Source organism: Ranitomeya variabilis, chromosome 5, assembly GCF_051348905.1.
Source record: "Ranitomeya variabilis isolate aRanVar5 chromosome 5, aRanVar5.hap1, whole genome shotgun sequence".
Lineage (NCBI taxonomy): Eukaryota > Metazoa > Chordata > Amphibia > Anura > Dendrobatidae > Ranitomeya > Ranitomeya variabilis.
This window is the reverse complement of record NC_135236.1, coordinates 181,514,244-181,537,997: the sequence shown is the minus strand read 5'-3', so window position 1 is coordinate 181,537,997 and position 23,754 is coordinate 181,514,244. Positions and strand designations below refer to the sequence as shown.

The 23,754-nt window shown below is 43.6% G+C and overlaps 1 protein-coding gene across 1 annotated transcript in view; it reads right to left on the bottom strand.

Annotated features, from left to right (window-relative positions):
• IQGAP1 (IQ motif containing GTPase activating protein 1) overlaps nt 1-23,754 on the bottom strand; it is a 158,098-nt gene that overhangs the window by 36,112 nt on the left and 98,232 nt on the right. The window contains exons 7-15 of the mRNA XM_077263612.1: nt 21,406-21,519; nt 17,931-18,109; nt 15,789-15,879; nt 15,322-15,485; nt 9,593-9,677; nt 8,120-8,283; nt 6,245-6,405; nt 5,074-5,198; nt 3,969-4,132 (exon numbers count right to left, since the gene is read on the bottom strand). Coding sequence (XP_077119727.1) covers nt 3,969-4,132; nt 5,074-5,198; nt 6,245-6,405; nt 8,120-8,283; nt 9,593-9,677; nt 15,322-15,485; nt 15,789-15,879; nt 17,931-18,109; nt 21,406-21,519 — 1,247 coding nt within the window. The remainder of the gene's footprint in view (nt 1-3,968; nt 4,133-5,073; nt 5,199-6,244; nt 6,406-8,119; nt 8,284-9,592; nt 9,678-15,321; nt 15,486-15,788; nt 15,880-17,930; nt 18,110-21,405; nt 21,520-23,754) is intronic.

Genomic DNA, 23,754 nt, shown 5'->3' with positions numbered 1-23,754 from the left:
CATAGCAGCTGTGTATGCAGGGCACAATCCCTCTACCCAGTTCACCCTAGGATGCCACCACATTGCACTGCAGAATAAGGGAAATGTCTACATTCCAGTAGATGGGCGCCTAGAGGTCCACTTATTACACGTGTATGGGATGATTCGCCGTAGGTCACTATGCACATATGATTGATACAAGCCCCCGCACATCCATTCCTGAAGGGCTCCGCTTCTGCGGCAGCCGCTTGTCTTTCACTTACGGTACCTTCCACCGCCTCCATTCTGCTTTAAAATCATATTTGACAAAATTAAAAAAAATGCATTTTTCAAAGAGTCCATTAAGACAGCACTTTCCTAGGTACGTGGCCTGCTAATAAGGCAGCAAGGAGACACCATTACAGTATATGCAGGAGCTATTGATGCTTTCCCTGTACGGCTACATTGTCACCATGGAAGACAGTCAATGCTAAATGCAGAAACATAGATCTCGGTAAGAGATATATATATCTGCGCACTTACCACGGAGCGCAGTGACATTTACTTCCACATAGTCATCTCAAGCTTTTTTTCTTATAATGTTTTGCTAAATTTGGCAATTGTGTAACCATGTCCTACGTGGCTGTGCTTTGGGTGCACGGCGTACCTCCACTCATGACTAAATAAGGCAATACTGCCCAAGTGTGAAGTGGAGCCCGGCCTAGCAGCCTCAGCTCATGAATAGAAATGGTGATTTCAGCCCAGCTCAGCAGCAGGAGGAAATGCTTGGCCTGGAAACCAGTTCCTGTACAGTCACATACACCCTGCGCTGGAGCCAAGGCATGATCTCGCTGGAAGGTTTAACTCTTGTCCACACTGGCAGGACGCTAGAATCTCATGCTAAGAGAAAAGGTCACGTGTCCTTCTGAATGTTCACACATTGCGTTTTTGCTGCAGGCAAAACCTGCCCTCTTGGCAATAAAGAAGCTGCTTACAAAAAGCAAGTTTTGCTGTGTATTTGCTTCATTTTTTTTGCTGTTTTTTTATTGAATCTTTTGCATGCTGAAAAAGTTTAATGCCCCCCCAAAAATACATGATGCAACCTGCTTAAGGCTATGTTCACTTTGCGGTTTTTGCTGCGGATCCGCAGCGGTTTTGACGATTACATCCTGTTCAACATGAAAAATTTGGTGAAAGATTCTAATCCCAACCATGATGTTGATTAGTATGCAAGTATGTTTTGTATTAGGAGTGAGAAAAACTGAAAATTACATTTGGCTGATCATGCAAATATGTTAGTGGTTATATAAATTATCATTTGGCCAACAGAGGTTGGCTTTCAATCTAGGATATAATCTTGCAATCTCAGCAAAAAAATGGTGGATGTTATACAAATCAGAGGTGTATAGCCCGGTAGTGAATATATCCCGTTGCTGTGTGTATCTACTGTGGGGCGCTAGGTCTTGTTTGTCTTCATTTACCAAGATGTCTGCATTAGTGCGCCATAACATAACCATTACTCATGTACTGAGAGCGCGCCATCACCCAGACACAAAGCGCTGATAGGGTACACGTGTCACAGCCAGCCCAGCAGTCTCTGGCCACAATACTGGAATCACTCAGTACGGTGCTGGCTTTGCTTTGAACCAGCCGGATATTTTTATAACTTACAGTCTCCAGTCATATAAACACTATTATACACAATTCCCATTGTTCTTACAAGATCACATTGTCAAATATCCTCCTATTCTGATGGAGTTTGTGTAAAGGTGTCGTCCTCTACTGGATGACAGCTTCTTAACTGCTACAGTGCGGCACATAAAAGAGAGGTAGTGACCACTGCGGCCGATCAGAGGACCCTGGTCGGCTACGGCGGTCTCGTGACAATGTGGGTGTTGCACCGCCGGCGTCAGATGAAGACTTTGTCTTTGTAATGTGGGACACTTTAGGTGTTAAGAAGGGGTTGCCTAGTATCAAACAGATCTTTTAATTAAGAAAAAAAAAAAAAAAATAGTCCGCAGCGGCTGATACATTTTAATAGCGAAAGGAAAAGGCAATGACAAGCCACAGGACTTCCGGACTTCTTAGCTCTCTCCATTGGGCGGATTAATGCGATTTCTGAAGAGCCATATCAGTAAGGTCACAACTAAGTTACCACTGCAGCCAGTCACTCCGCTCAGCCGTCAAGTCAATGTTGATGGAGCAAGACCACTGAGCCGAGTGATTGTCTGCAGGGGTTGTGTGTTGTACTTTGCATTGTACGGTCAACAAAGATTAGGGCAGTGGCAGAGAGGCAAGACTGGAGCGGCGGTGGGTAAGTAATGTACATTTTGTTAATTTTAGATAAAGGAAGCCTGAGCCCCCAAAAAATAAACTTGGGCAATCCCTTTAAGTATTTTTTCTCTATTTCATAGAAAACACAATACAGTACAAAGAGTGATGTGTGTTTTTTTTCCTGGATAATTGGTATGTACAGACTTTCTTCACATCCATTTCCCCTGCCTCGGCAGTCATCAGTGATATTTATTCCCGGGTCGGCTATTTCCATACTACTGTATCTACAGATCAGATGGCATTTTTCTAAGGTTACAAGCAATCATTAAGAAACAGATAGGAGGGCTGTCATTATCCTGGGGACAGTGACAGGCAGCTCCGTTTATTATCTATGACCTTCATTTGTTAAATCTGTCTGATAATAAAGACACAGCATCAGTAACTGAGAAACAGAAGAGATGTATGCACTGCTGGCCATTCATGGGCAATGGTGGTCCCTCCTGGAGGCCACGGATCTTGGAGTACAATGTAATCTGCACATGGTTAATAATTCAGCAGGATAAAATGGAAGTTTTATTTCTAGACTTTTGTAAACAGAATTACTAAATGTGAAGTACTGAGCACCGATCATAGAAGCATCTAGGCACTTGAGATGTCAGAGGCCACTTGTACTTTTAAATAGTTTCTACTCCAGCCGAATGCATTGATATACAAGTGTAAATCCCCGGGAATGGAATAAAGCCACCAAATATCAAGGGTCTGTGGCAGTGAAGAATTATTTTTCGGTGGTGGAGAATCAGTATACGGACAGCTATACTGATAAGGCACAATGATTTATACCAACACTTTCTCAATGAAAACTGATAGTAATGATAATGGGAGGTTTACTTTAACGCATAACACCAGTGAAAAAAATAAAAACCTTACAGTGCGCCTAGGTCCTCATCTGCAATAGATTTGTGGAATTCTTCCCTTTAACTCCTTCATGACGGAGCCTTTTTCAATTTAGCGTTTCTGTTTTTGCGGAACAAGTTGTACTTTTGAATGACACCAGTGGTTTTACCATATCATGTACTCAAAAACGGGAAAAGAAATTCCAAGTGCAGCAAAATTGCAAAAAAAAAACAACTGGATTTTTTTACCATGTTCATCAAATGCTAAAACTGACCGGCCATTATGATTCCCCAGGTCATTACGAGTTCATAGACACCAAACATGTCTAGGTTCTTTTTTACTTAAGTGGTGAAAAAAAAATCCAAAATTTGTTTAAAGAAAAAAAAGATTGAGTCATTTTGACTGTATGCTTGAATCAACGCCTTCCCTGTTGTGCGGTAATCTGCAGGTTAATAGTGCTGGTTTCTGAGCCGGGAACGGCGGAGATGTATGCGATATGAATACTCCCGGCCAGAGCCCAACTAGTGGGCGCAGCCTCGCTCCATAAACTTGTATTGAGCGAGACCGCACCTACTAGATGGCCAAGTAACTAGACGGGGCATGGCCTCGATTCATGCACATGTGTGAAGCGAGGCCGTCCCACTAGTTGGGTTGGCCGGGATTATGTATAACGCATATGTACCTGGCGATCCAGGCTCAGAAACCGGCAAATCCTCGTAAAGTATTGTGCATGCACATGGGGAATTCATAAGTCTGCACTTATCATTTTAGACTGGACAACCCCTTTAAAGGTTTAGCAAACAGCTCACAAAAATTGGACTTGTCAGGACAGTACGGCTTACCTGTGCCTTTTCTCTTTTTGCTCGCACCAAAGTATCCTGGTAATGTTGAGCCACACTGGGTTCAACCCCTTCTAGCTTTGCAGCCGGCAGCTGTAATGCTTGCATGGTCTTCCTAGCATCGCCTTCATCCAAAGCTTCATTTATGAGCCCAATTGCCAAAATTCCTAAAAAGAGAAAAAAGTTTGCTTTCACAGTTATTCATGCATTAGGCATTTACTAATGGAAACCATCTCTCCTTAGAATATGGTCACGCTACCAGCCACAATCTCTCTGTTATTCTAGATAAATGTGAAAGGGACAAACATTTTTGTTTTGGTAAAACCAATACATTTGTGGGTTATAAACAAAGCTCAGACAGGCCCGCCTACACTCACTGGCCCGCCTACACTCATTGGCCCGCCTACACTCACTGGCCCGCCTACACTCACTGGCCCGCCTACACTCACTGGCCCGCCTACACTCACTGGCCCGCCCACACTCACTGGCCCGCCTACACTCACTGGCCCGCCTACGCTCATTATCCGCCCACACTCACTGGCCCGCCCACACTCACTGGCCCGCCCACATTTTAGTTTTAGGCTCACAGATAAAGAGGTGTATTGCAGATCTATCCAGCATTTAGTTTCATGCATCTAACCAAGACCTCATCTGAAACTCAGAGTAAGGTGTGAATTTTTGAAAGCCCAAATATATCAAAACCCAATACTGTATCTGCCAGCTGCACATTTGGCTGACAGCTTCTAACGACGTCTAGGGACGGCTTATCTACCCTGAGAATAAAAGCATGGAGAGTGGAATTCAAGACTCCTTATCCTTCCGTCTCACTGAAATATTGGGAGTTGCCCAAATATTAAAGATAGTTGTCCATTCCTGCCAAAATCAGGCATATAAGGGCCCCATTCCTCCTTTACTTAGATGAAATGTGCTGAAAGCATACAGAGAGCTGTAGGGACCAGGAAGAGGCAGTCTTTTCATTTCATGGCAAATCACCTACACACTGCAGTGTCTCAGAATCCTCCATCATGTCATTTTTTGACTGCAGGCTCACAATGGAATAGCCACATGTCTGTTACGATGGTTTGCAGTAACTATCATGACAACTTACTGGCGTGCTCCTCGTGTACAGTGTTATTAACCTGATGTACACATCCCTGGATATCGTTCCATGTAACAAACTCATTCCCTTCTTCCCGGGCCTGTTGTTTCAATTTCATCAATTCATCAACGTACCTGTCAAAAGGAGAATAATCAGTACAATGGACAGCAGTGTGTGTGACCAGGATAGCATATACTATAATCTAGAGGGACTGAATATTATTCTGTTTCCATGTAGCAATCTTCGTCACAATGACTGTTTCCAAGCATACGCAATGATAATAGCTGCTTTAATGCTCTAAAAGATAAACCTATTGTCTGCCATGAATCAAGATTGGACAGTTAGAAAAATCATTATTCCTACAGAAAAGAGTACTGGTAAACACTTAAACCTACTGGTAAGGCCTTTGTCTTTAATGGCATAAGACTCCTTATACTGGCATGTCTCCCTCTCCCTAGACTCAAAGCCAAACCAGATCTCATGCTTTGCACTGAGGAGGGGAAACACCCTGAAACAAGTGTCTGATATTGAGATTCTGGTTTGGCTTTTATCCCAAGTCCTGTGGAAAGTCTCTTAAAGGGTCGATATTGACTTTTAGGATTGCTACTTCCAATAAGTGGCACTAGAGTTCGAGTCCTTATCTTCTCTGAAGAGACCATTTGAATCTATATAAATGCGCAATTCCATGGTATCGTGAACAATATTCCAGATTTATATCACTGATGGGCTGAGCCTCTAGGTACAAAAATAGGAAATCCTCTTTCAAATAAGGGTGAAATATCCATGGCATACAGATGCTTAGCACTTTGCAATACTTTAATAATCTTTTAATGCAAAAAGGAAGCTTTTTAAAATATGCTCATGTTTTGTAGGTATAATCTGAGCAGCTACATATTACCTACTGAAAACCATGGATGTAGTATTGAGAAAAAATAAGCTCAGGTGTAGGCACCCACAGGCCTCATGCACAAGAGTAAAAATACAGTGGTAAAACCATGTAATAAAGTGCTGCATTAAACGTCACATAACAGGCCATGTTCACTATTATTAGCACTGAAGTAAATGACTTAAGAAATCATCAGTGAAAAGGAATCTAAATGTAACCGGATGATTAAGCGGAGGTGGATAAAAGTTCTTTCCCTAGAAATTCTCTAGTGAAGTCCAAGATGAATTCCCAAACCTCTGCAGGTTTTCGTCCTCCACGTCCATCAGGCCGGTGACTTGGTTGGTCAGCTGCTTGCACACACTGTTCACATCTCCAGTATCCAAAGCCCTGTTAATGAGAGCCACAGAGGACAACATCTCCACAGCAACGGAGAGCTCCGGATGAGTGAGGTTTCCCTGTCAGAAACGAGGTCTCAGATCAGCTCACTAATTGGGATCATTATTAGAGCAGAAAAATATATAAAGTATAAATCAGTATCACCCTGTATAGTGTATGTTTTCATGTGCTGAATGAGGAGTCCTTAAGAAGTACCTGCCGCCAGGTCAAAAGTGGCCAGTTTCTGCTCGTATTTTATTCCCACTGTAGGGATTCAGTCTCTCTGGTAGGCATTAGGCAGCATTCACACAAGCAATGCAGGTTTTACTACTTTCCACAGGTTGCACAGCACTAAAACAAACTCAGACCTAAATCCCTAGCCTTATCCAGGCGCTAACAGAACAGCCCCTGGCTACTCATACACTGCGGAGCTAACCCCAGCTCGGTCAAATAAAAACACTATTGTCCATGCATTTAATCACGATCACATGTCAGTTTGGGCTCACCCTAACACCCTAAATTACAGTCCTTTTTCCCAGAGCAGACTTCATAGACAGAAAAGGCACGATCCCACCATTTGTGGCATCCTCTCCTGTCTGAGCTCCAGCAGCTTCCAGCGCCAAACAGAAGTGTTCAGCTCTGGGTACAGTTCACATTGAACAGGCTGCAGCTACCATACGTCTCTACGCAGCTCTGACTACTTAACACAGTCTCCATTCAGAGAGACACCCCGGCATGTCTTTTTCTCCCAGCTACAGCTCACAATTTGGCTGGTCACTCACCAGCAGCACACAACTGTGCTCAACATCTAGCAGACCGACAGTCAGCAGACTGCCACACAATGAGATATTTCCTGGTTCTTAGCAAAACTCTACAGGTGTATCTAATCAAGACCCTGCAGAGCTGCAATTTAACCCTGTCCTTCCCAGCTATGCTACACTACTATTCCCCTAAGATTTCCATTTTTTTTTTTTTTTTTTTTAAATCCAACATCCGATTCTTTAGATATGGGCCTTTTAGTTTGGTGAAAATGTTTATGGTATTTTGCAAAGGGGCGTTGCTCACAGGGTAATAATGCACGCCACCAGAGAGCCTGGGAGCACCACCACTTGGTAAAGACAATAAACATTTGCACTAAATAAAAAGGCCCATAATTTTGGTACTGTATGCCGAACAATAATAATAAGGGAAGCAAAGGGAATAATATAAGAGCAAATTCTGGACAGTTGACCTGGTGACACATCCTCTTGAAAAGCCTAGCTGTGGGGTTATCATAGCATATACGGTTAATTCACCGACTCCTATGCCATGCAGTATATATGAAATGCAAGTTGGGTGAAGAACTTAGGCCGGGGTCACACTTGCGAGTTCTATGCGAGAAACTCGCACGAGTCTCTCTCATCAAGTCCCGGCACTCGGGACCAGAGTTTGCGGCTGTATGTATATCTATGTAGCCGCACGCTCTGGTCCGGAGTGCCGGTGGCAGTGCCGGGTATTGATGTGAGAGACTCGTGCGAGTTTCTCGCATTGAACTCGCAAGTGTGACCCCCGGCCTTAGAAGTTTGAACTGATGAAATGTGCGGAAGTGAATTATGTTCAGCCTTCGAGCAGTAGGACATAAACAGTATCTCCAGATGATCCTTAGTTTACCTTTTTCCAGTCCTTTAATCATGACAATTAAGCATTTCTGTATTTTTCATTCGTACAATGTACTGCCTGCGGTCATTACCATTAATAACTAAATCCCAATGGATCCCTTGAAACATTTCTGCTCGGTCACAATCTGGCGCTTACCTCTGGGCTCTGCTGCTGTAATGTGGCGAGCTCTCGCTGATAAAGGTCTTCAGCAAATGGGAAGACCTCTGGCAGCTGTGCATCGGGGTTCATCAACTCCTGTACAGTCTCCTCAGCCACCCCCTGTCTGATGGCATTATTAATCCGGACCACTGCAACGTGCCCTGTAAATAAAACAATTAAAACATTTTAGAGTTTCCAATGTCAATAATTGCAATAGATTCATTGCATCCACTTTTACCCACCCATTGAGTTTAATGTGCGGATCACCTAGTGTCTGCTGCAGTCTTCTGAACTGCCCTATTCACATTAGTCTGTTCTCTGTACATGCACGGTCTGTCATGGACACGGACAGCACACCAGAAGTTAAATGTTGCAAATGATGGCACTACGTTATGATAATGCGCTTACATAGCACACCTGTAGTTAATAAATTGATTTTAGGAGGAAAACTTGGGGGATGGCTTGTAAAAATTTCGACCATGCAGGAATTCCTGTTACTGTTGTGCGACTTTTTTCCCCAGCATAAAACATGGAGATGACAACAATTCCTTTGATTCCCGATATCTTGGCCATCACGTGTCATACATGGCCCCTTATTTTCTTGGAACTTGACCAGTAAAATCTTCTACATTGAACAGCAATCCACCCCAGCAACAGAACCATTACACAGCACGTTGCTTGACACTTGTGACATTGAAGGTTACAGGAGACAAAGGTCTTTAGAGACATATACTTGTGGTCAACACACAATCATGTACAGTGCCCCCCATTTATACAATCATGGACCCGTATATATAGGCTGCAAATCATCCAATGAACAAGTAAAACAATCATTTCCGCTTGCTTAAAAAAAATCTTCCTCCTCAGCAGCACATCGCCTTCTGTAAACATGACATGTGCTGCCGAGAACATGATGTTCTAGGAGCACAGAACAAGATCGTTCTCTGTGCATAAAAGTGCGGTCCGCCTGCCTAGTCACCCATTGATCGCTTTTCATATAGCTGATCGGCGGTTGTTCGTCGGCCAATGTCTGTGGATGCAGCCATATACAAAGAAATTAGAAAAGTATCTGATGCCGACAACATTTCTTTTTAAATGCAAACTACCAATTTTCTGCACAACTTTATATTTCGGCTTTGAACTGACAAAAATGACTCTGCAGTAGCCCCTGCAGCTACGCGGGTCTGGGGTTTAATGGCTGCAAAGTTTGTACAGATGTTATTACATCCACCATGAACAGGCTGCATTGTGTTCACCAGCAGCAATTACAGTAATGGCGGCCTCTTCTAGATAAGAGGCAGGGCAGATGGAGCAAGAATGCATTATTCCATCTAGTGCTACTATGGAGTACCTGGCGCATTGCCACGAGTGCATTCTGTACAGGGGCCGGGAGCATCCATTAGGCTGACTCATTCATGCCCTTACCTGGCTCCCACCATCACACACTGCCACACTGTTACTGATACCTACTCCTCTGCAGCTGCTGGGATAAGCCATTGGCAGCGTCCACTCCGGCCTGCAGCTCCTCCTTCTGTAGGGGGCCAGGGAAGCCGTTCTGTAGGGAATTCATGGAACATATCACATCAGTACATGTACTAACCCTGGGAAATACTAGAATACAACATGCTCATTATCACAGGTTACATACAGTGAAGTGCAGCTGCATATTAGAAATTAGAAAACTCTTATTTATATAGTGAGTTTTTACGGTATACGCACTGAATGTGCCCTAGAATGTCTGACAAATGTGTACAGTTTTCAGCAGTTTCCAGAAAAAAACAAAAACTTTATTAAGTAAATGCTAATCACATTGCCCAATTTCCATTACCTTAGGTATGCAGCAGATCTGGAAGATTTCCACCATGGCAGTAATCGCCAAACCCTGGCTCTGAACTGTTGCAAAACTACCACTCCCAAGTGCACAGAAAGTAGCTGAATACATATACATATATAAATATATATATACACTGCTCAAAAAAATAAAGGGAGCACTCAAATAACATCCTAGATCTGAATGAATGAAATATTCTCATTGAATACTTTGTTCTGTACAAAGTTGAATGTGCGGACAACAAACTCACACTAAAATCAATCATCAATGGAAATCAAATGCATTAACCAATGGAGCCCTGGATTTGGAACGATACTCAAAATCAAAGTAGAAAATCAAATTACAGGCTGTTCCAACTTCAGTGGAAATGCCTCAAAACAAGGAAATGATCCTCAGTAGTGTGTGTAGCCTCCACGTGCCTGTATGACCTCCATACATCGCCTGGGCATGCTCCTAATGAGGCGGCGGATGGTCTCCTGAGGGATCTCCTCCCAGACCTGAACTAAAGCATCCGCCAACTCCTGGACAGTCTGTGGTACAACGTGACATTGGTGGATGGTGCAAGACATGATGTCCCAGATGTGTTCAATCGGATTCAGGTCTAGGGAACGGGCGGGGCCAGTCCATAGCTTCAATGCCTTCATCTTGCAGGAACTGCTGACACACTCCAGCCACATGAGGTCTGGCATTGTCCTGCATTAGGAGGAACCCAGGGCCAACCGCACCAGCATATGGTGTCATAAGAGGTCTGAGGATCTCATCTCGGTACCTAATGGCAGTCAGGCTACCTCTGGCGAGCACATGGAGGGCTGTGCGGCCCTCCAAACAAATGCCACCCCACACCATTGCTGACCCACTGCCAATCCGGTCATGCTGAAGGATGTTGCAGGCAGCAGATCGCTCTCCATGGCATCTCCAGACTCTGTCACGTCTGTCACATGTGCTTACTGTGAACCTGCTTTCATCTGTGAAGAGCATAGGACGTCAGTGGCGAATTTGCCAATCCTGGTGTTCTGTGGCAAATGCCAAGCGTCCTCCACGGTGTTGGGCTGTGAGCACAACCCCTATCTGTGGACGTCAGGCACTCAGACCATCCTCATGGAGTTGGTTTCTAACAGTTTGGCCAGACATGCACATTTGTGGCCTGCTGGAGGTCATTTTGCAGGGCTCTAGCAGTGCTCCTCCTGTTCCTCATTGCACAAAGGCTGAGGTAGCGGTCCTGCTGCTGGGTTATTGCCCTCCTACGGCCCCCCCATGTCTCCTGGTGTACTGGCCCGTCTCCTGGTAGCACCTCCAGCCTCTGGACACTACGTTGACAGACACAGCAAACCTTCTTGCCACAGCTCGCATTGATGTGCCATCCTGGATGAGCTGAACTACCTGAGCCACTTGTGTGGGTTGTAGAGTCCATCTCATGCTACCACGAGTGTGAAAGCACAACCAACATTCAAAAGTGACCAAAACATCAGCCAGAAAGCATTGGTACTGAGATGTGGTCTGTGGTATCCACCTGCAGAACCACTCCTTTATTGAGTGTGTCTTGACAATTGCCAATAATTTCCATCTGTTGTCTATTACATTTGCACAACAGCATGTGAAATTGATTGTCAAACGGTGTTGCTTCGTAAGTGGACAGTTTGATTTCAGAGAAGTTTGATTTACTTGGAGTTATATTCTGTGGTTTAAGTGTTCCTTTTATTTTTTGGAGCAGTGTATTATATATATATATATATATATATATATATATATATATATATATATATATATATATACATATACGCATACATACATACACACACAGTACAGACCAAAAGTTTGGACACACCTTCTCATTTAAAGATATTTCTGTATTTTCATGGCTATGAAAATTGTGCATTCACACTGAAGGCATCAAAACTATAAATTAACACATGTGGAATTATATACTTAACAGTAGCCACCTTTTGCTTTGATGACTGCTTTGCACACTCTTGGCATTCTCTTGATGAGCTTCAAGTGGTAGTCACCGGGAATGGTCTTCCAACCATCTTGAAGGAGTTCCCACAGATGCTCAGAAGGACTGACTGACCTTCATTTCTTAAAGTAAGGATGGCCACTCGTTTTTCTTTACTTTGCTGCTTTTTTCTTGCCATAAAACAAATTCTAACAGTCTATTCAGTAGGACTATCAGCTGTGTATCCACCAGACTTCTGCACAGCACAACTGATGGTCCCAACCCCATTTATAAGGAAAGAAATCCCACTTATTAAACCTGACACGGCACACCTGTGAAGTGAAAACCATTCCCGGTGACTACCTCTTGAAGCTCATCAAGAGGATGCCATGAGTGTGCAAAGCAGTCATCAAAGCAAAAGGTGGCTACTTTGAAGAACCTAGAATGTAAGACATAATATCAGTTGTTTCACACTTTTTTGTTAAGTATATCATTTCACATGTGTTAATTCATAGTTTTGATGCCTTCAGTGTGAATGTACAATTTTCATAGTCATGAAAATACAGAAAAAACTTTAAATGAGGAGGTGTGTCCAAACTTTTGGTCTGTACTGTATATCTATATATATCTATATATCTATCTATCTATATATATATATATATATATATATATACATATATATATATACACATACATATATGCACGCACACACACACACACACACACACACACACACACACACACACACACACACACACATACATACATACATACATACATACACTCACGTGCATATAAATATATATACATACACAAGCACACATTCACGCTGTACATATGCACTGAATATAGAAAGTAATGAAGTCATTGATTGCAAGTTCCAGTTCTTAACCCATTTGCACCATGTACAGAAACACTGACAGACTGTAAGGTTTGGACCACTATGAGTCTTGCTGACGAGGGGTTAACAGATGACACATGAATGTTTGGCGGACTCCCTTCCCATACACACCTAGATTCCAGGCTCCGCACAGAGCGTCTTTTGTACTGCCGTCTATTTATAAATGCGGCACATACAGGAGCTATACATGTGCTTGTGGGCATGTAGGCACGTCCACGCCCAGCCAGCATAGAGGTTCAGGAAGAAACGGGCACGCTTGGCTTACACCAGATGTATTCAGGGCATGAAGACTAATAGCACGATCCAAGTAAAAACCGCAATTCATTTTCTGCTGACAACAGTGTGACGTGCTAAGGACTGTGTCATCAAAGGCTCCCGCATGAAAAGGCGGCTGCAAAAACACTAGGCGGAAGGGTGATGTGCACATAAATGCACCTGACAGAAAATGTCTTTGGGTCATGAATGTCTTCATAGACAGAGGACAAAGCGGGGACACACAATAGTCTGCCCCTCAGTGATGACAACCCGCAGTCTGCTGCCTCCCCTCCTGACTCACCCACAACTGCTTATGGGTAAACACAAGTATGAGGTGCGGAGGGCACGCCGTGTCCGTAGTACAGACAGCTTTTCTTAGTGCTAGGAATTGGATCATCTTTCTGTCCATCCTCTACGTCGGTGGCTCCATGCTTCAGAGCTCCAATTTACTTTTATGGAAGATGCGGATACTAAGCACCCGATTGGCCATTTCGGTCTTCCTAACCATCGCACATAGAGATGGGAAGACCCCCTTTAACCACCTTCGCATAACAAGCCCCCCACTACCTTCCTGATGACTTTCTTGTGCTGCACAAGTTCTCACAATTCATATCCTGACTCCTGTCCTTTTATCACCATTGTCCTCACATCTGCGCACACACTTACACTGGCAGACACAGTTTAAAGGGAACCTGTCAGCAGGAGGGGATTTTTTTTCAGTATATTTATATATACACTGTTAGAAGTCATACAGGTCAATGGAGCATCACATGAAGACCCCCCCCCCACAGGCCGCCCCCGGGGCACAGGCATATCATTAACTGAAAATAAAGATTAAACAACGACAAGATGATTTCATCAAGCCAGGTATCATTGTAATCAGTATAACCTCGCGGACCTGACACTGTCTATAGGTTACTGTGCACAATCCTGCTGACAGGTTCACTTTAAAGAGTAGCTATCATCAGTCTGGGGCTGCCCTTACCAATTTAAGAAAATAATGAGCAGCTTCAGACTGGTGATTTTTCCAAACAACTCATTAGCAGACGAGTCTCTACTGCCCCCATTAAAGATCCAATTTAGGGTTGAGTCAGCTCCCAACTTCCAGCTTGTGGTAACCTTGCATGCAAAGTGGGGTCTCACTGTAAAAGAGCGACATCTCATGTGTTATCGGGAGATCTCGTTCTTTGTACTAACCTAGCACTGCCACGTACTTTACCAAGCACTGCCTAGAAATCTATGTGACAGTGCAGGGTTAGTGCAAAGAGAAATAGCTCATTCTTCAAAGCATGGAGGTCCATGAGATTCCTGTTCTGCATGCAGGGCTCCCACATCTTGTAACAGACCAGACTTTTAATAAAGTCCTTAAGGGGGAGTATTACAGACCCCTCTATTTATTAAATATGTAATTCTACAGGATTGATTAGAGCCCCGTCAGGAACTAAGAGGGATGGGGAAGGTGTAGAGCAGGTAACTGCTGTATAGAAATCTATGGGCTAGAGAACTGACTTGTGTGCTAGGAGTTAACCCCTGTACTGGAATGTAAATGCGGCACACAAATTGGTCAGACTCTGGCGACCAAGCTCCAGAAAAAGCAGCTGTACACTACGTAAGATAAAAGCTCTCCTTACAGAAAAATAAAAGCAGATAGGAAAAGCAAGTCAATTGAAAAGTTGCTTATTTTCAAAATATGTAACTAATTAAAGCAAATTAATAATTTGAGAATACGCCTTTAAGTTTATACGTCAGTAGGTTAAAGGTATTGCCCAGGTTTGGCACAAAGTCTGCCGTTATTATATGTGAATGCAGACTTTCCAATCCTCACAGTGTGCATGTCGGGATTCTCCGGCGCCAGGAGCTGGAGTGGGGTCATGTGACTGTGTATGCAATATGCATACTCCCAGCCACATTCCAACTAGATGTGCACAGCGTTACTCAGTACAAGTGAATTGAGCAAGGCCACACACGACTAAACGGATTGTGGCTGGAAGTACTGGAAATACTCATATAACCACCTGCTTAACGCACCAGAGAATCCTGGCCGCATGCAATGGGTAAGCTGAGAGAATTCACAAGTCTTCAGTCATATAGAGTGACTGCAAACTTTTGTGCCAAACCTGGACAACCCCTTCAAGGCAGGTTTCTACTGTGTAGCTGGAGACCACACAGGGACAAATAGGCTCCTCGGTGTCACTGCAAAGTCATGATACAGATTGGCAGGCCTTACATAAAATAATAATACCGTATACTATATCTACTCAGATCAGCAGACAACTCACCTCCAGCTTCTGCTGCTTGTCATTCCGCAGCTGACTCAAGTACCATTCAGAATTGTCTCTCTGCAATGTTCTTAGTGCCAGCGCCTGACTGCTCAGAGCCTCATACAACACCGGTGGGCTGCCGTTCTCCAGAGCTTGGTCAACCCTTTCTATGGCGGATTTTACTAAACGAGAAGAAAAGCAGCAGAGTCAACAGGGAATATACTTCATATATACTCGTTCTGGAGCTAGGGTCCCCCTATCAGCAGATTTCAGACTACTGGATTTTACCCATCTGATATTTCTACCCAGTATCTGCCAGCCGCTCACGTTTTCTTGCTTTACCCAAATATCAGGACTAGCATTCTGCATGACGGAGACGGAGATAATGGTCTGACAAACAATGGATCACACCACCGTTATTGTAGAAGTGCTGGGTAACGTCTGTGAAAAGTCGCCGGCAATATACCGGTCAATGAGACACTTACAATTCACTTTGTTGACGTTGCCCTGTATTTCGGCTTGAGTTAGCAGTTCTTCATACACATCGCGTTCTCCTCCCTCATTCTCAGAAGTGATCTGACACAGAGAAAGCAGGAGATTGCCATTAATCTTACACCCAGTCAGCCACAACAAATGCTCAAATACAGTCAGACCAACTATTCATGGAAACACTCATGTACAAAACTACAAGAATTTTATGTGGTTTTTGGGTGGATTTTTTTATTCAGACACCATTTTTTGCATGCCATTTTAATTTACACAGATAAATTAGTGCCGTATATTACAGTATTCTGTATAACGATATATGGTTAAGAAAGAAAGTATACTGCAGACTGTACGTTTGTACAGGAAAAGGTGATGGAAAACAGAAGGCCATAGTGATTTTGTGTGTTCCTTTATTACAAGGCCATTTCCTAGATAGAGGTATCAAACTGTGGCTCGTGGGCCCACGATGTGTGGCTCGGAGCAGTCTGTCAGCTTGGTGCATTAGCACCAGGGATAGGAAAAGGCTATAAAGAGAAGATCTCCAACTGGTGACTCCTGAGAGTAGCCCTGAGCAGGACTGGCTGTGCAGCATATACTGGCAGTAGAAGGAGAGACAAATATGGCAAGTTAGAGATGGGGTGCTTGTAGAGGGATGCAAATAGTGCGGCGAGTGTGCTTGATGTGAGAATATCACATGGGGTAAGGTGGAAAGCTTTGGATGCAAGTATGCTGACAGGGACACAAGGTCTCTGTGTGCTTTTTTTGTGGGGAAGCTTTCTGTCATTATACCAGTTAGGATTGGGATCTAGGAGTTGTGACTATGGGGACAGGGGAGGTGGCGCAGGATGTGACTTGTGATCATCTCTCAGAGCAAAATGTGGCTCCCCGGGTAAGAAAGGTTCGGGACCACAATGTCAGAGAGAGCAGCCGCAGAGAATATGATCATCAAAGGTGAACCAAAGTTTTAAAGGTTTATTCACATCTGAGATGGGAATAAATGCTTGTAGGTCCCAACCACCAGAGGTGGGACTAAGAAAACAGACGAACATAGCTGCGTTATTTTGTTCGGGTAACTCCCATGGAAATGAATGGGGGTTATGGAAACATTAAAGAAAAGCGAACTACGCAGGGTATGTAATTCTGGAGTTAATGCCAACAGCAGCGCTCACTTTGCTACACTGTTCCTGTATCTCCCATTCACTTCTATCAGAGGTCTGCATACAGCAGCTCTGGCAGCAGACACCTAGAAGAAGCTGTTCCCATCTGGGTCATGAAAGGTAGACACAGGAATGAGTTACCAGCACACACAGGGGGCAGCACGAAATGCCTCGCAGATCTTGCTCCTGAGGAATGTCCATGATTTTCTCAATAGAATAGGCCACTGCTTATCTGACTGAGAAACAAGCTCATCTGCAGGAAATCCAAGATAACTAATCTTTCCATCACTGATGGGAACAGTCAGATACAGCCCTAAAACCTGTAGATTATAAACGGATCCTGCTCAAATCTGTGAGCTTGCTCAGCTTTAATCTCATATGTATATCCAGCATTAAAGGCGCTGGCGAGATGCCCTAAAGGTAACAGAGATCGGCAGGGACCGGAGTGGCAGCTGCTTACAGGGGTGGTTATTCTATGGTTATATTTCATTGACTGCCTTAAAAAATATATATATTATATGTAATAATTTGATTATTGTTTTTTTTTTTTTTTTAAAGGCAGGAGGTGAAATCAAACAGTAAAATAACCACCCCTGTAAGCAGCTGGCACTCCAGAACCCTGCCGATCTCCGTTACCTTTAGGACAGCTGATCACGTGGCACCCAGGGTACTGGTCTTGGCATTGACACCAGCTGCCTAGAAAAAAAATGGAGAAGCGGCAGCGGCGCTGGAGCAGTTGTGGTTTAAGGGTGAGCATTGGTCTCTTATTATTTTATCACATATATACAGATGGGGTTGTTCATTCATCAAGACATTCACCATGTATTAAATCCATAGAATGTTAAAAATGGAGGCATAAATACAAAAATAGAAATGGACATATTCCCAGCACATGAAGAAGACAGAGGCTTGGGTGTGTTCTCCATACTGCGGTAAAAGATCGTGATAGTGGAAGTTTATAGATTTGTGGAAATAATGACTCACCCGTTTCTTGGCATTCTCCATTTTATGTTGCTTGGCTTGATACAGGGCGTTCTGATAGACAGTAGAAAGGGGCTCATTAAGATTTACTAGCATGGCATTTGGATTCCTCAGGGCGGTGAACGTTTCTGCAGGAACTCCCCGGTCCACTGCTTCATTGATGGCAATTACAGCCGCATGCACTGCAAAATACCAGAGGGATTATACAGAACTTCAATATCCGCTCTTCCAAACTGACCGGCTCCAGCCAAGTATTACAACTCCTGGGGCGTCAGGCAGCAAGATGAGTGAGCGCTACCCCGTACACAGCCAAATGTCTAACCCCACAGTCCCCGCACATCAAGAGATGGTGCCAATCAATGACGTTTTCAGGAAGACTTTATTAAGTGTCAGAAAATGTATCAAGTACTAAAAGATCCCAAAATGTATAGATTAGATCCAGTCCCTAAGATCCCAAAATGTATAGATTAGATCCAGTCCCTACATGAAACATTGATTAAAGAAGGATAAAGCTTCCCTGGTGACCGGGGGGGCATGCGTGGCATAATGCCAAGGAGGACGCACAGCACTGGTACTACCCAAGTGGTAATATTACATCTTACTGGGCACATTTAGGTTGGTTTTATTTTCATGTATTGTCCATGCTCTTGCCTATTCTTCTACAGACAATCAAATATATTTTTACCATTATGGGGCCCTTAAATGTCTATTGTGTTGGAAAGTTTCAGTTGTTATCAAGTCATGTAATCAGAAGAACTTAATGGGGAGAATTGGCAACTGGCCCAGTGTGCCCAAAGAGTCATTTGTACACTTAACACAGATAATTACCGCCAGGAAATAGCCTCTAACTAGATGAATGTAGCAGAATTGGGAACAGAGTCTCTTGGAAATTGATATTTTACCAACATCAGAGGGCTCAGAACCTTTCAAGCAGAACGGCACAGCGTTATTAAGCCTCATTATAGCAGATGGTGGCACAATTACAGGAGAAACAGATGTACTCTGCATTAATACACCCCTGAAAATAAAGGAGACATTTAAAGGGAAACCCTAAAAGCACTAAACTTTTTTCACATATTGACTCTCTAAACAGTTATGGTACCACAACTCAGAGCACAGTGCCTTGAGGGATGCCCTAGCCAAGATGGAGGTCATACAGCGTTCCGATGCCACACCGCTTAGATGTCATCAATCAGTTGCTCCGTCAGTCTATAGCTATTCATCTCAACTCCTCAGCCTGTTTTCTCAATAAGGAAAGGGAAATAAGCAATGTTTCTCCTACTAGAAAAAAGGATGGGCACACTGAACTCCACCATCCTTCCAACCTTATGTTCCATCAGGGGGGAAAAAAGATCCCCCATGCCCATCAGATAATCAGCCAGTCCTGATGAAATTCATGAATTTGGATGGAATATATCTAATAAAGATGCCATGGCTGATAATTTTCCCTGGAATGACCAGCAACCTATGTTTATGGGGTCTCCTGACTGTCCAGAGACAAATTATGTCGGGGAAGAGGAGGATCACACATGTTCAATTTCAATGCCGGATCCATTTGTTGCCTTGGGAGACAATGTGTGCGGTGGCTGCCTAGTCTCCTCTCCCTACTGAAAGCAGGTCCGTGCTTAGCCAAGCAGCATGTTGGGTGGACAGCTGTTTAGGGTGTACAGACACCTTCACACTCTTGCTTGGGTAACACCAAATACACTTATATTCCAGCATCTAATGAGCAATGAAGCAATCTACATCTGCTCAAAATGGCATAACTGCCTAATATAAGACTCACAATACAAAAAATTAATTGTGCATGATGATGGTCAGGAAATGCCATCCACACCAATGTACGGTAATGGAGAAACTGCTCCGATTTTTTCCTAGAAGGTCAAATTTGGTCCTATATGCACATAGCTATCACTCTCGAGTCCCTCATACATAGGAACGCTCCGCTCTACCATGGGCCCTGTGTCCTCTAGGATAGCGCCGCTACCAGACTTCCCTGGCGGCTAATCTCCTACAGAACACACCAATGTACCCGATCCTTCTCTTCCGACACCATCTACCCATATGAAGAGGACATGACGGACCCCGACATGCAGAGATTGAACCACCACTTATCAAACATCCTTAAAAGGAATCTGACAGTTAATGTCAACCCAATACGTCTATATGAGCATGTAGGTCATAGCAAGCTGAATACAATGATACATTAATATCTGCAATCTGATGTCGTATTCCAGAGAAATACATGTTTTTCTTATATGTATTGTAAGGAGGCTAATGGCCGTCTAGTCAATGGGAGGTATGTGTCGCAGAGATGGCTGCTCCCTGCGATGCAACCCAGAGTATTTTGCTTTAGTAAGATGTTGATTAGTGCACCTGGGTCCGGGTTGTGGGTAGCTATGAGAGATGGGAGGGTCTGGTTACCCACATACCTCACCTGTGGGCTGTGGGTGTGCTTACAGCCTACATAATGGAGGCTGTTTGGCACATGGTCTGTGTCTGGGGAGGTAGAAGGCCTCGTGCGCGCGTGTGTGTGTGTGTGTGTGTGTGTGTGTGTGTGTGTGTGTGTGTGTGTGTGTGTGTGTGTGTGTGTGTGTGTGTGTGTGTGTGTGTGTGTGTGTGTATATATATATATATATATATATATATATATATATATATATATATATATATATATATATATATATGTGTGTGTGTGTGTGTGTGTATATGCGTGCTGGACACTGACCCAGGCTGTGTGCACACAGGCATGAGGGAGCAGACAGCCTGGCTAAGGACAGTTTTGTGTTTTGTCTGCTCTGTCGGCCGTTTACCGTTTGTGATTATTGCTGGGTTTATGAAGGAAATAAACCCGCGCGTACTTTCTACAGAAGCATGCCTCCTGTTTTCCTCCTGCCGCACCTGAGTACAAAACCCTTACAGTATATACAAGAAAAATGTGCATTTCTGCAGAATAATACATCAACTTATCATTGTATTCAGCCTCCCATGACCTACCAGTCCATATAGATGGCTTAGGAGGGCTGATTCTACTGGCCGATTCCCTTTAGGAGGCATTTACACTGCAAGATAATCGTGAACGAGTGTTGTTAAACCGCTAGCTTCACAATTATCTTACCATGTAAACGGGGTGCCAAACACCAGATGAACAAAGAAAATGTTTGTTCATCAGGTGAAATGTTCTTTTGCGCAGTGTAAAAGATGATCCTTCTCGGTGGTGCATCGTCCTGTGTAAGTTGATGAGAACAATGGCAGCCTATGTGCAGTAGTCTAGAGTAGGCCGCTCAGTGCTCATCGTTCACTGTAGTCTGCAAACAAGCACCAATCCATAAATGTCGGCGATCCATAAGAGTCTACCAATCGGCGGTCATACCACACTGCCAGTCGGTCCGGATCTTTAGGATAGGCTACTCCTTTTACAGACTCATATGATTACGCTGAGATCACCGCCAGCAATCCCAGCATAACCTGTACTCACATGCAGCTTCGTCTACAGAGAGCTCACTGGCCAAGATTCCTCCAATCTTACTGAAGGCAGGCATCTGAATCCCGTATTTCTCCAGCTCACTCTTCATGATATCAATCTCTTCCGCTGGAAACACAGGGGAAAAAAACCCATCATGACTCCTGCTTCATAAAATATTATGTTACATTCATAATCTAAAGCAACAGTGTAAAAGTATTAAGAAGCAAATTCATTTGAGCACCCGCTAAAATAGGCATTTCCTACAATAATGAAGTGATCTCAGGGAAATGCATTGTTACCATCATGTCCACATGCCGGGCACAAAGGCTTGAGCAATTTTTTCTCAATAAATCATGTCAGCTCGGACTATAGCATGGAACATACCCCAGTATTGGCCACACCATAAACTGTCACTTGTATGGAAATCATAACATGTTTTAATAATTGTAATTTAAATTAACACAAAGGACACATTTCTGGGGGGAAATGAAGAAAAAAGAAAAGAGGCGTCCCCGAAACAAGGGATTTTCACAATGTGAGATTTTGAGGGTAATATTAAACAGGTTTTCTATTCTCAAAAAACTTGTCCTCAAACCATTGCATGCTTGTACGGCAGCAGCTCCTTGGGCCTCCGGTCTGTGTTTTGGTAGCAGTGCTGATATGACGACTACAGAGCACATCACAGCCGCTGCAGACAATCATTAAGCTCTGCTGATGTAGACCGTAGAAGCTGCTTAGCTCAGTGATAGGTTGCAGCGGTGATGTGCAGTGTACTGATGGCGTCACTGCTACAACCAAAATATAATGACCGGAGCAGAGGCAGGAAGCCAGCGCCTGAGCCGAGAAGGGCAAATACTATCCTAGTTTATTGCTTTACAATTATGCAGTCATTTGGTCAGAAGTTTTTTGTAACTTTGAATGTTTATACTTTAATCCAGATAGTGGTAACACACCAAAACGTTAAAGGGCATCTGTCACCAAGCTTTTGCTACTCCATCTGAGAGAAGTATAATGTAGGGGCAGATACACTGATTCCAGTGATGTATCACTTACTGGGCTGCTTGCTGTTATTTTAATAAAATCCGATTTTTTTCTGCGGCAGACCTAGTAGTTGTCTGTTGTTGACCTCTGTAAAACTTGGTACACAAAGCTGCCAGTCACTGATGGGGACAGGGTTACACAGAGCTCATGGTTACAGAGGCATCATAGCATGGCAGCAGGTTTACTAATCCTCTACGGATAATATGACGATAAAACTGTGATTTTTATCAAAACGACACTAAGCAGCCCAGTAAGTGATGCGTCGCTGGAATCAGGGTCTCTGTCTACACATCATGCTGCTCTCAGATTAGGCGACAGATTCACTTTAATAAATAACTTTATATCTACATTTACACCATTTGTCAAATGTCCTTTTATTTCATTAAGATGTTAAAAAGTTTAGCAGCAATTTTTCAAGGAAATTTCCCAAAATTTTTGAACTGATTTTGTGGGACCTACAATATATACTGGAAAATTCTCCCCAAAGTGGCAATTTTTTAAAAAAAGAGCCCCCAACATAATAGAAACTGCAGACGGGTAGCTTATTATGGCTTCAGGTGCTTTTCAGGAATACACGCAAAGTGGAATGAGAAATTATATCTTCAGCACTAAAATATTGCTAACATATGGACAGCCACTGTAGCTATCAGACCCTAGGGCCATTACTTAGACCTGGAATGACATGGCAGCCATCAGGACCACACAATCGCAATACCATGGAGCTATAGTGATAGCCCCCACACTCTGTTAACCATTTAGATGCTGTAGACACTATTGACAGTAGCATCTAAGGCGTTAAGCAGCCATGGTCTGTGCCAACACCAACTGTGGCTGCTGCACCAGGTTTCAGCTACCGAGCCCAGCTGCTACATTTTCACCCTTCAGGGGGAGAAGGATGTAATTTGCTCGTATCGCAGGTCAGTAAAGATGCGGATTGCTGGCCATTCAGAGGTTTAAATCCAAACCTTTACATAACAAGCAAAAAACACTATCTGCCGACAGATAAGGAAAGGTGCAAAGAATATACGGCACAAACACGTTACAATAGTGGCTCACTAGTCCCAGAACTGAAGCCTCTTATATCTAGACTTTAATGTGCTATACGTATTTACATAAGTTTATGATTATATAGTTTGTTCCTGTCACCAGATTTGCTGGTGTAAGTCACTTTTTCCAGCACTTCACACAAACGTGTAAAATCAGTCGCCTTTACCTGCTGTGGCCGATCATGGGCCGTGCCACCCAAAACAGCAGGAACAAATAAAGCCTTCATGTCATGGATTGCTTTGTAAGGCTAAGTTCACACGTTGCAGAATTGCC